At 49.3% G+C, this 12,730-nt stretch overlaps 2 protein-coding genes and 1 long non-coding RNA gene across 11 annotated transcripts in view; 2 read left to right on the plus strand and 1 right to left on the minus strand.

Annotated features, from left to right (window-relative positions):
• PSME3IP1 (proteasome activator subunit 3 interacting protein 1) overlaps positions 1-2,799 on the plus strand; it is a 38,650-nt gene extending 35,851 nt beyond the window's left edge. For all 4 annotated transcript variants that reach the window (XM_057713552.1, XM_057713553.1, XM_057713554.1 and 1 more), the window contains one exon: positions 2,020-2,799. In XM_057713552.1, coding sequence (XP_057569535.1) covers positions 2,020-2,237 — 218 coding nt within the window. In that variant the 3' untranslated portion in view covers positions 2,238-2,799. The remainder of the gene's footprint in view (positions 1-2,019) is intronic.
• A 1,078-nt stretch (positions 2,800-3,877) lies between these two features.
• The window catches only part of LOC130838390 (uncharacterized), a 30,028-nt gene continuing 21,175 nt past the window's right edge, over positions 3,878-12,730 (plus strand). For 2 of the 3 annotated variants that reach the window (XR_009049661.1, XR_009049662.1), the window contains exons 1-2: positions 3,878-7,391; positions 12,425-12,639. This is a non-coding gene — a long non-coding RNA (uncharacterized LOC130838390). The remainder of the gene's footprint in view (positions 7,392-12,424; positions 12,640-12,730) is intronic. The other variant, XR_009049663.1, reaches the window with a different exon arrangement.
• Positions 8,639-12,730, minus strand: part of CPNE2 (copine 2) — a 53,548-nt gene continuing 49,456 nt past the window's right edge. For 2 of the 4 annotated variants that reach the window (XM_057711400.1, XM_057711399.1), the window contains 2 exons: positions 10,563-10,799; positions 8,797-9,237 (listed from right to left, as the gene is read on the minus strand). In XM_057711400.1, the coding sequence (XP_057567383.1) occupies positions 9,130-9,237; positions 10,563-10,799 (345 nt within the window). In that variant the 3' untranslated portion in view covers positions 8,797-9,129. Of the gene's footprint in view, positions 9,238-10,562; positions 10,800-12,730 lie in introns of those variants that run through there. The other 2 variants (XM_057711398.1, XR_009049660.1) reach the window with 2 other exon arrangements.

Consider the following 12,730-nt stretch of genomic DNA (forward strand, 5'->3'; position numbering starts at 1 on the left):
CCTTTGCTCTATGCCCAGAGGATGGGATAGAGAAGGAGTCCTTGCCCTCCAGAGACTAACAGTCTGAGGAGAATCTGGGTAAGGAGAAGATAGCCATTAGGCCTGTCAGTCTTCAACAACCTTCCTGCCTATAATACAGGGATTACAGAGATATAAGGGGCTGTTGCTTCCTAATTAAGTGGCTTAGGATACTCTTTGAATTTTCGTGTTTGGTTTCCTTAAAAATTGTCTGAATAGATAGATATATGTACATAATAGCAAATTGAAAAGGGACAAAAGAGTGTGGAGTGAAAAGTTAAGTCTCCCCTGGTCCTCAACTACTCACTTGCTCTCCCCAGAGCAGCCACTGTTACCAGTTTGTAATGTATTTTTTCATACGTTATCATGTGTATCTATGGACATGCCCCCCCCCCCCCCCGCCCCATTATAACTTGTACTTACTCTTGTCTCTTTCATTTAGCACATGGTTATCTTAGAGATCACTCAGTACCAGTACACAGAGAGATGCTTTACTCTTCTTAATGGCTGAATACTAGTCCATTACACTGGTCCTCTATTAATGAACCTTTTGGTTTCTGCTGTCAGTAGTGCTGCATGAACATCCTTTAAGTGTGAAGGGCATAGCCAAGTTATCCTACATTCCCCTAGCAATATACATAGATGCCTATTTCTCCTTATATATTGTTTATTCTCCTGTGTTTAAAAGTCATTTGTTTCTTTTTCTGTGAACTGTTCGCGTCCTCTGTCTACTTTTCTATTCAGTTGTTGGTTGGTTGTTGGTTTTGGAAGAACTCTTTCTATCGTAAAGAAATTAGCCTTTGTGATACTTATTGTAAATATTTGCCTCTGTTTTCTTGTAGCCTTGTTACCACCCCCTCTGCAATCATCGTGAGCTCTCATGTCACTTTTCTACATGTCCATTTTTTCACATTACTTATCTTTAGCAGCTTCCTTTCCCCTTGTAAGTACTTCCTGTATAAGCCAATGAACTATGTGTACTGGCTGTTTGAGATCTCTCTGCTTCTCAGTAGTATTTTTTACTTACTCCTGATTTCATATATTTGGAACCATGTATCCTTTTCACATTTACAGGAGATGTTGGGGGTTTGTTAAGGCAAAACGCTAGAAGGTAATATGCTTGTCAGCCTCAGACAAAGTGTTTGAACTCCAACCCTTACTCTGCAGTGAGCTCTGGGATTATTTTAATACAGTATCTTTTGATTCAGATTTAATTTAATGTTTTCTACTCTAAATGGCATTTAACCTTAGCTGGGTCTTTGGACCTCCCTCATCAGCAAAATGGGGAATCCCTACATAACAGGTTGTAGTGATTAAATGAGGCTGGAAACAGGGAAGAAGAGGGGTGGAGGGAAGTCCTTAACTTTTCCTCTAACCTTCAAGTCATGTGTTTTCTAGGTTGAGGCTTTCTGTCACGGAGGTGCTGCTGTGACTGTGGGTTTCCTGGAGTGAAAGAGCCCCAACTACTTGTTGATATCCTTTAAATCTTTTTTTTAATTAATTAACTTATTTATGTATTTATTTATGTATTTATTGGCTGCAGTCTTCATTGCTGCACGCAGGCATTCTCTAGTTGAGGTGAGCAGGGGCTACTCTTCATTGTGTTGCGCAGGCTGCAGTAGTTGTGTGTAGGCGCAGTATTTGTGGTGCGTAGACTCAGAAGTTGTGGCGCATGGGCTTAGTTGTTCCGTGGCATGTGTGATCTTCGAAGACCAGGGATCAAACCCATGTCCCCTGCATTGGCAGGCGGATTCTTAACCACTGAGCCACCAGGGAAGTCCCTACTTGTTGATATTCTGCATGGTCTTAAAACATTCTCTGCTGCAGCTTCAGTTGTCTCAATTGTAAACAAGGAGCGCACCTTTAAGATGAGGATGACGATAGTGTCGACTGCATAGGGCTCTTTTGAGGCTTCCGACATAATGCCCTCGACACATGGAAAGCACACCATCAACTTTGGAAAAGGGTGATGAAGTAACAGTCCTACCTTCTTTTTTGCAGAAGCCCCGTCCTGTGTATCTCTTGGAAGCACATCCCTGAGTGGTCCCTCCATCCACTGCCCCTCTGCTGCCGTCTGTATCGGCATCCTCCCAGGTTTGGGTGCCTATTCCGGGAGCAGCGACTCTGAGTCAAGCTCAGACAGCGAAGGCACCATCAACGCCACCGGCAAGATTGTCTCCTCCATCTTCCGAACCAACACCTTCCTTGAGGCCCCCTAGCTCCTCTGTTCTTACCGCAGGGAGCTCCTCCCCAAGAGTAGACCGGACAGTTTATTCTGCCTACAGGCATTACCTCCCACAGAAAACTCCTTTGCTTGCTCCCTGTGCACACCATGACATTTTTAACCTCATCTAAAAATGTGCCAGAATCCACTTGTGGCCCAACTTGTGTTTGGTTTCTCTTTCTATTCCAGTACAGATGCCCAAACCTGTCCTGCGGCCTCTGCCCTCACTGATGTAGTAGGGCAGAGGTCAGGGCCCAGCAGAAATTCCACTGAAAATGCCCTGGGAAGATAGGTACCTAGCGGTTTGCAAAGGGTTTGGGTTCTGTTGCTTTCTTGTTTTCTGTTTCTTTTTTTTTCCTTTCTCAACATCACAAAGAAGCAAGGACAGTTATTGAACAGGTATCATTTAAACATTCTATTCTAGATGAAGGTGTTGTTTGATTATACTGTGTTGTGGAGTGTGCGGGGGGAGAGAATGGCCCAGGTGATGGAATGGTGCACAGAAGTAACCAACTTTTGATGTTGTGTGTTTAAGTAAAGATTCTAAACTATGTCCACAGGGGGTGTCACTTAATACTCATCATTCATTGTGAAGTTTTTCCTTACTCTCGGCTATTCCTTCTCCCTCCATCTAATTCCATTTCAGACTCTCAACCTTAGAGAAGCATAGGGCTTATTTTGTCATAGCCAGAAATCAGAAGTGTTGGTAGGTGTGTGGCCAAGATGACTTATTCCTGGCAGCTCCTGGAATTCTGATATTGCAAGCCAGTGGGACCCACCTGCATATTCTAGCTGTAATCTGTGGAGGCCCCTCTCTGTTGGATACATTTATAGTTGTGGCTTGTAACTCTGGAAGCTGTTTCTAGCCTAAAAGTGCTGCCCTCATGCTTTCCACTGCTTTGATCTGCTGCCCCTCCTGCTCTTCCCTTTGCACACAGAGCAGCCACAACCCAGAGGTGCTGTTCCACCTCTGTCTCCTAAAGGGAGGCAAGGAAGGACAGGGGGAGACAAGGTATGGAGGCCTTGAGGACAGAGGTAGGCCATGGGCTTTAAACAATAAGAACAGAAATGTGTAGGCTCCCCTGCTTCAGAAGAGTGAGCCCTTTCTTCCCCTGGGTTCCTACGTCAATTGTTTCTACTTCCTTGGGTGTGAGACGGAGAGAGACACACACAGAATGTGTTGACACTGTGATGCTGGCAGGCAGAGAAGCTACTCAGTTTTAACGTGGGCAGAGAGGCCCCTGGATCTCCTCCAACCCACGCCTTTTCCCTCCCAAAGCAGTGACACTGGTGCCCGCTGGCAGATGGTGACTTCCCTTTACCCATAACCGATGCCTTGTGAATTCTTTTTCCTTTTCAGAGCTACTCTGTGCTAATTGTTCCTGACTGTCAGTACAGGCACGTCAGCTCCATCCTTACAAACAAGACGTTGAGGTAAAACTGAGTAGGCACCTTCTGCTCCTCTCCTTCGTTGTTCCTGTGATTGTGCTGTTGTTATTACAGCCTGTACCCAGAGCAACCTCAGATCATTTCAGGGGGCAGACCGAGGAACCAAAGTCATCATCTTTATGTGGTTTGACTTTTGGGGGTGGGAGCGGGGTTGGGGGGCGCATCTCACAGCATGCAGAATTTTAGTTCCCCAACCAGGGATTGAAACTGTGCTCCCTGCAGTGGGAGCGCGGAGTCTTAACCACTGGACTGCCAGGGGAGTCCCTGGTTTGACTTTTAAGAGGCCATCACTGTACCTTGTGGCCTCTGTCCACGTTGGGTGAAATTTACAAAGGGTTGCAGGGATTAAAAACTTACATTAATTTGAAAGCTAATAAACCTGTCAGAGAACAGGTTGTTGCTTTTCCTATACTGAATCTTGTGCCCCCAGCTCCCTTCCCATCTACTGTAACAGTTAGATTGTGTAGAGGAGGTTGAGACTCATCAGACTGAGATTTCTGCTCTCTGTCTCAGGAGAAGTTAAGAATCACTGGTGATCATTTCATCTTTCAGCATACTTGTTAGTGGAGAGTCATGGAGCTGAGGCACAGGTTCTGTAGAAACCATGAATAGCAAAGCAGGGTCTGGTCTGCCCAGTGGAGGAGGTCACCTTGGAAAACATCTGGTGTAGACTGTGTGTTTCAAACCCAAGAAGAATAGGAAAACCAGGGATGGAAGGAGACACTGCTTTAAATCACAAAATGCAGCTCTCCTGCCTTAATAGATAATTAGGATTTTATAACTAGGTAATAAGTGATAAAAACAAGGTTTGGGGTGGCTTAAAATCTGTGTTGTCCTGAGTGGTAGTCTTCTTACAACTTTGAACTATGTGAGGGAGAAAGCTTGTCTCTCAGGAATCCTGTTGCCAGCTCTGTCTGGATTATCTAGCTTGTGTCACACCATGGCCTCTCTCTCAAGCACTTCCTGCTAGCGTCTACCTTTAGCCCTGTCACTCACCTGGGTGGGGAGGAAGGAAGCATGAAATGAAAAGCATCCGTTTTTCTATCTATAAAAAGCAGGGAGGCCAATGTGACTGGACCTACAGGGCTGGCTGGCAGCCTGTTTATGTTTGCCTTCCCTGGGCCCAGACCCAGGAAGAGAGAAAGATGGCTTCTCAAACCCAGAGTTGGGAGGGCATTCTAGACTTTTGCAGGACCATTCTAGACTGAAGGTCGAGCCCCTAACTATTAGTGGCTTAGGCTAGTCCCTTGCATCCTCATTTCTTTCACTCTCCGCCTCGTGAGTTCTTCCCTCTGGCTACCTCTCAGGAATCTCAACTCAGTTCCACCTTCTGTAGATACATCACAGTAGCTGTGAGTTTGGAGCTAGACATTGACTAGCTGGGTCATTTGGGCAAAGTCCTTAACCTCTCTGGGCCTCAGTTTTCTCCTCAGTAGATAGGAATAAGGACACCAACTTCCTGGTGAGGCTGAAAGATGATCTAGATTAGACGCTTGGTGTGGTATTTGGTGCTCGGTAAATGGTAGCTATCCTCATTTGTACTGTTACCCTTGGCCTTCCCCGTTTGTGGGTAGCGTGTCTAGGGCTTCTGTTAGTGGTGGTTTATGGCAGGTTTATCCATCCTACTGGCATTCTTCAGTTGCAGCTAGAACAGTGACATGATGACAGGTCAGATCTGGTCGTCAGAGCTCCAACCACCTGCTTCTGCTGTGTGCTTCCCTCTTAGCTAAATGTTAATTGCTCAGGCACACCCAGTTCCTTGGCTCGGGTGTCCTAGCCGTGGGTATATGGCTCAGCTGTCGTCTTAAGCCCCTCCAGAAAAACAAAAAGGAGAGAGAGTTCAGTGGCAGTGTACCATCACTTGGACTTGGATATTTCTTGACTTCTCGGCGTGCGCAGCCCACTTACACATAACAGTATGGAAGGCAGGTTCTGCTTGGTGGGAGGCTAGATCTTGGCAACACTTTCATAGTGTTGAACACAAGAAGCCAGTCGCCCATTTATGCCTTAGTGACGCTGGCAAGGGGCTGGCGTTTTGCTCCCTTACCTGCTGCAGCAATGGTTTCGGGAAAGAGGGAGCATCACAGCACTAATAGGTGAATGGGACCCAGCTTCAGAGCTTCACGGAGTGATGGGCAGCACAGCCCAGAGACACCCTCTGCTGTGAGCTTTAGGCCATCGGCTGGGCATCTCCCTCACTGTTTTAGAAATTGTCATACACATCATTATCTGTTATGTCGATTTGTTCATCGGCCAGCATTTACTGAGGGCCTGCTATAGACGGGCCAGGCACTGTTTGGGATGTTTGCAGACTGTAGTGTCTTTCATCATGAAAAAAATTCCTGTGAAACAGCCATACTCTACATTTTATAGAGGTAACTGAAATTTACAGTGGTTCAGTGACTTGTCCAAGGTCACACAGGTAGGTATCAGAACCAGAATTTTAATTTGAGCCTTTGTCTGATTTTCTGTGGTTTCAATGAAACTTTAAAACAATTGCCAGTGCCCAGGCCTCAGTGGAAGTGATTCAAGGGTGAAAGAGTCTTTTAATCAGATTTCCAAGTTCACTTTTCATCCTGTTGTCCATATGCAAGAACCAAATAGTAGCACCAAGGCTTGGTTTGTTTGTTTTTATTGAAATACAGTTCATTGTATAACATTAGTTTCAGGTGTACAACATAATTATATATTGTGAAATGATCCATCACCACACAGTTACCAAAACATCTTTCTCTTGTGATGAAAGTTTTTGAGATCTACTCTCTTAGCAACTTTCAGATATACAATCTGGTATTATTAACTGTAGTCACCATGCTGTACATAACATCCCCAGGACTTACTTATTTCGGTTTGTTTTTTAAGTGGTGATTTTCCTGGTCAGGATTTCAGTACATTCCTTTCCCTGGTGAACTCAAACCAGCTGGCAGTAGAGGGCTTACTTGACTGATCCACCCAACCTCGGGCAGAGAAGGGGGAAGAAAAAGATGGCTGGGTCTGCTCCTATGCAGCTGTGAAGTGGGGGCCGCCGGCACCGCACTGAGGTAGGTGGTCCATAGGAGTTTGAGCATTTATGATGGGCCCTGATGCAAGGCAGGGACTCTACCTCAACCTGGCCCAGTAGATGTCAGTCTCCATAGCTTCACCAGTCTGGTAAATTATCCCCATGGGGAGATGTAAAGGAGAGGCCTGCATCAGAAGGTGTTGCCCCAATACACCCATCCCCTGAGGGCTCAGGAGGGGAAGTGGGGCTGGGAAGAGAAGGCTGTTCCACTATAGAGGCCTCTGGTCAATCAGAACTTGACAGATTTTCCAGACTGAGTTGGGTACAAACTTCCCTGGATGTGACATCCAGCTAGACTCACTTCAGCTACCAAACAGGAGGGTAAAGTAAGCAGTCGTGTGGTGTTATTTCTACCAACACGCAGTCTTGCAGCTGGCCTGAGCAAGGGCTGGATGTGAACTAGGGGAGCCGGATGCACTGGTCCTGGGATTCTACCCACAGTGCCAAGCTGGCCCCGGGATGCTGTGCTGTGATTTCCCAAAGGTCCTTGAGGAAATCCCTGCTCCCTGCAGTCCTGCAGTCCTCTCAGGAGAAGTGGAAGTGTCCCTGGAGGATATTTCAGCCAACTTTTGGAGGCCACGGAATCAGAAGAGGCATCACGAGCCTAGGATACAGATGTCCCTTGCTTGCTTCCGCCAGGTAAACATCAGCTCCTGAGCTTGCCAAGCACCCGGAGGTAGGCACCTGCCTGGCGCACCAGCCAGGTCTAGCAGGCCACTAGTAAGAATTGCTGACCCAGGAGAGTAGGTCAGGATGAGGAAGGAGAAACTCATTAGCAGCTTGAGCAGAAGACTGCCTTGTAGAGTCACAGGAAGACATTCAATGCAGTGGAATAGGTGTGGGCTCTTTGGAGTTGGCCAGATCTGGAGCTAAGTTCTGGCTCTGCCTTTAACAGATTCGATTAGGCTCTCTGCTTGGTTTTTTGTTTGTTATGTTCTTTAAATATTTATTTGGCTGCGTTGGGTCTTAGTTGCGGCACGCGGGTTCTTCATTATGGCATGTGGAATCTTTCGTTGTTGCATGTAGGCTTCTCTCTAGTTGTGGCGCGTGGGCGCCAGAGCACACAGGCTGAGTTGTCCTGCAGCATGTGGGATCTTAGTTCCCCCACCAGGATCGAACCTGCGTCCCCTGCATTGGAAGGCAGATTCTTAACCACTGGACCACGAGGGAAGTCCCTAGCCTCTCTGCTTGTTTCCTCATCTCTGAGATGGTCATAGGCAGGGGCTGGTGGAAAGGTTCATCAAGGTTATGCCTGTAATGTGCTTAATAGAGAACTGGAAACCTAGTGCTTAATCATGTTAGTTGTTGGTTGCACGTAAGCCTGTGGCAAAGGGGCTGACTGGAATTTCAAGGAGGAGGTGGACAAAAGAGAAGGATGTTATGTGGAGAAGAGGGAACAGGCAGGATGGCTGGGATTTCACAGATGCGTCGCCTGGGTGGTTTCATGAGGTTGGGCCCAAGCCCAGGGTGGGGCATGCAATAGGAACCAATGGCTGCTGCAGCCAGGACAGAAGCAGCCCTGTTTAGCATCCTGAGGCCAGAGAGGCTTTCACATGCTGCAAACCACAGGGTGTACTCCAGTGCCTGGGAGACCTAAAGGAGGAGCAAATGGGTGGCACCAACTGCTGTCGTGTGGTGGGGTAGGGTACATAGGACAGAGTGTGGACCAAGAGGAAGAAGGGTGGGGCACCATGTCTGTTGACTGGGCCAGCATGGACTCTGCTGTAAGCTTCTCCCAGAAGGCCTGCGATTGCTGGTGAGGGCTTGTGCATTCCATCCCTCCACAGGTATTTACTGAGCTTGTACGATGTGCCAAGTTCTGCGCTTTCCTTTCCCAGATCAGTGAGCCCATCAGGTCCCATCTGAGGAAGGAGCGGACACATGGACATCTAAAACTCCTTACCACCCTGAGTATAACAAATAGAACACAGTCACAGTATTAAAAAAAAAAACAGCTGGAATTCGGTGTAGGTAGGCTACCACACAGTATGCACCTGGGACACGTTCCATTGAGTCTGCAGTTAGTTACTTGGAAAAAGCCAGTTATGACTGTAAAAATTTTATTCTCTTTAATAACAATAATTCCACTAAAATTATACAAAGTACATTCAATACTTAAGAGTGGCAAGGGTGGGGAGAGGAGGAGAGGAAGCCAGGAAGCCAGTTTGGCCTGGAAGCATCAGTCGACTCCAACAAAGGAAGCCCAGCTGGGCTGGAGGAAGTTGGGGGTGGAGGTCCGGTTGTAATAAAAAATAAAAATGTGGATCAGTCTAAAAAAAAAAAAAAGGCCACCCACAAGGAAGCAGGGTGAGCGTGCATGTTCCTGGGGAGGGCGGGAGGCCCAGCCGGCATGCTGCTGCGGGGCACGGGCTGGCACTCAGGAGGGCTCCGAGTTGGTGGGGGGCAGGTTTTTATGCTTGAAATACTGAACAACTTGTTGGGGCAGCTCCGCCAGCACAGCTTTGGCCAAGGTCTCTTTTGCTGCCTGCAGGGGGTAGGGTGGAGAGGGGAGAGAGAAAGGATTGCTGGATGAAGTGGTGAGGGGCACCGTGCCCAGGCAGCTGGTAGGTGTCCCTGGAGGAGAAAACCCAAACAGAGGGCCAGAGCTGTTTAAAACTAGCGTCCCTCAGCCCAGCCCAGGCCTGAAATCCCACCCTTAGCAGTGCTTTTCTTCACATTAAGTGTAACTCTTACCTGAGCACTCGAGGTGCCCGGGAGTAACATTTCAGGATGAATTTGTCTGTGGGAGGCTTTTGGGGGAAAGAGATGGTGGAGGCAAGCTGCACCGCCTACTCATCTGGCAAACATTTCCTGAGCACCTTCTTGGCTGGTATTAAAGGGCTGTGACTGTCTGATCCACTGTCCAGCACCCAGCCACATGCCAGGCACACCAGGAGCTCGGTCAGTGTCCATGCAGTGCCTGGGTGGCCAGTGTCCAGCATTTGTCCCCAGGACACTCACGCTCCAGAGGAAGGAACTGAACCAGCTCAGGCAAACCCAGAGGGGAATGGGCAGAGATGTGAGCACTAGTGGTTACACATCAGAGTGGCCAGTTCTTTCTGGGACTGGCTCGCAGGACCTGAGCCACAGCACCCCAAGGCCCTTATGGCGGAGGCAGCTGAGGCCAGGAAGAGAGGTCAGGGACTTGCCCAAGGCTACACAGTGTGCCTCCGGTCAAATGAGGCTGGCTGTACAGGGTGGCATCTGAGAGACTGCTCCCTCTGGGGCTGCTCGTGGGCCCAGCTGCAGGGGCAGCAGCCAGGAAGCTAATGTGAGCCTCCTTGTGAGCACATCTGGGTCACCTGCAGATAGGACCACAGCCTCTTCCAGGAGCAAGGGAGGCCGCTGGTTCCTCCTAGAGAGGCTCGCGGGGAGAGAAGGCCATCCTACGATGAGCTTTGTTTTCCAGCTGAAGCGAGGAGGCTGCAAGATATGATTCCCAGGAAGAGCCCTGGTGCCTCTGGGCCTTCCTCTCATCTCTTTTTCCTGGAATGCTTTGCCCCACATAGATTTCTGGTTCAGGGTTAGAGGGCAGGTCCTGGAGCCCCTGTCTGGCCTGGCACCACTACCCTGAGTTCTGTCAGCTTGCTGAAGCAAGTGCTCACACAGCTGTCATGTGGCCTCACCTGGGGGCAGGGCCTTGCATGGTGCCAGGTGTTTAGTAGGCCCTCAGGAAGTACGTAGTCAACAGAGCTGAGGGTAGAGGAGCCTAGGATTGGGCAGACAATCCCTGCGCCTTCATCCTGGATTATTAACGATGGTTGTTGGCGTCCTGTAACTGCCTCCTCCCCAGCCCGGGAGCACACTCACATTGCGGAATTCTCGAAAGGGCACGAACTGCACAATATCACGGGCTGCCTCCTCCCCTGTGTGGGAGCGCAGCGTGCGGCTGTCCCCGTCCAGGAACTCCATGGCAGCGAAGTCGGCGTTACCCACACCCACGATGATGATGGACATGGGCAGCTTGGAAGCCTGCACCACTGCATGCCTCGTCTCCTCCATGTCGCTGATGACGCCATCCGTGAGGATAAGGAGGATAAAGTATTGCTGCAGGAGAGGGTCAACAGGCACTCAGCACAGCCCACGGCCCCTGGCATCCCTTCCCTTCCCGCCTTTCCCAACCTCCCCAAACCCTCTGACGCCTGGAAGGCAGCTCTTCTCCCTGAGCTGTTGCCAAATCCCAGCCACCTCCCTAGGCAACCACCTCTCCTGGTGCTCGGGTCCTGCAGGCCACTCCTCTCTCACAGCCGGAAGCACAAAGTGCTCTCTTCCTCCTGCTCTGTGTAATGTCAGACTCCCCAGCTCAGGAGTCTGAGAGCCCTGGATTCCAGGCCTGGCTCTGACTGGCTACACCCTGGGACTCTGGGCAATTGACTCAACTCGCTGTGTCTCAGTGTCTTCATCTGCAAAGTGGGAGTTCCTGCACCTCTCAAAGAGACCACGCTAGCCACATGGCAGCAGCTCAGTAACCGACAGCTGCATTTGTGGTGAAGTGAGGCCCATGGCTGCTGAGAAGATGTGTTCTGGCTTGTGAACTCTGGAACCAGCCTCCCCTTCTCTGCTCCACCTTCACGTGAACACCTGTGACCCTGCTCATTCCCCATCAGCACGGCCGGCCTCAGAGCCCCTTGCAGAAGCTAAGCAGGTCATCTAGGTCAGTGCTTCTGGGACTGTGGGACTCTGCTGGCAACAAGCAGATCTGGGGGCACACCCCAGACACAGCATCAGTCACAGTGGGGAGGGTATTGGTTTTGCAGTGCTCTTTGAATTCTACAAACTGCACCCAGGAGGAAGTCTCCGTTTGGTACTAGTACGTCCCACTTGCTAACCTTCTTTATTAACAGAGAGAAGGCAGGCGGCTCAGAGCTCCAGGGACAGCAGTCTCTAGGTAGACTCTGATACCACTATGCAGCCTGTTGTATTTATTTATTTATTATTTTTTATAAATTTATTTTATTTATTGGCCGAGTTGGGTCTTCGTTGCTGCACACGGGCTTTCTCTAGTTGCTGAGAGCGGGGGCTACTCTTCATTGTGGTGCGCAGGCTCCTCATTGTAGTGGCTTCTCTTGTTGTGGAGCATGGGCCCTAGGCATGTGGGCTTCAATAGTTGCAGCACATGGGCTCAGTAGTTGTGGCTCACAGGCTCTAGAGCACAGGCTAAATAGTTGTGGCATATGGGCTTAGTTGCTCCGCGGCATGTGGAATCTTCCCAGGGCAGGGCTCGAACCCATGTCCCCTGCATTGTCAGGCGCATTCTTTATCACTGCGCCACCTAGGAAGTCCTGTTGTATTTATTTTTATTGTTACTCTCTATCTATGGCAAGTGATAACTAACTTTACTCTTTCGGTGGGTTATAGTTTCTTTATAAAATTAAGTGAAAAAAAATACTGAATAATTCATGTAGGTGATAAGTGGCCATAGCATAGACGGTGGAGGTGGGGGGTGAGTAAATGAAGTACAGGAAAGCTCACTGGATGATCTAGGGGCAGAAGCCCCTGCATCCCCAGCTGCCTGAGACCTCAGTTTCAACTTGGCTCTGTGCTTAGCACCCTGTGGCCCCTTTGGGGGAACTCAGTTTTCCCCATCCATAAGATGAACAGAAAAGCCCTTGTGGCCCTAATGTTTTCTGTCTGGGGCTTCTGCCTTCTCATCTGACCCTTCTGATTCTCAGGAGATGAAATGAGGACCCAGACTAGTCAAGGTCATGGAGATAAACAGGGCAGAACCAAGCTAGCCCCCAAGTCAGCATTTGGCTACCTTCTCGGCCAGCAAAGCTGTTTACTCCCTGGGAAATGTTCAGAGACCACAAGTTCAGCCATCTAGGATGCCTTGCTCTCCTGCCTGTCCCCCAAGCACAACCGTGGAAGGAAGGAATGACGTGTGGAGGTACGAATGCCACCATCCTAACCCCCAACAGCAGTAGGCCAACTCCTCCCGCACTGTGCTTTTAAGAGACCGATGGCTTGGCTGGGGATGG

Source organism: Hippopotamus amphibius, chromosome 16 (genome assembly GCF_030028045.1).
Source record: "Hippopotamus amphibius kiboko isolate mHipAmp2 chromosome 16, mHipAmp2.hap2, whole genome shotgun sequence".
Taxonomy (NCBI): domain Eukaryota; kingdom Metazoa; phylum Chordata; class Mammalia; order Artiodactyla; family Hippopotamidae; genus Hippopotamus; species Hippopotamus amphibius.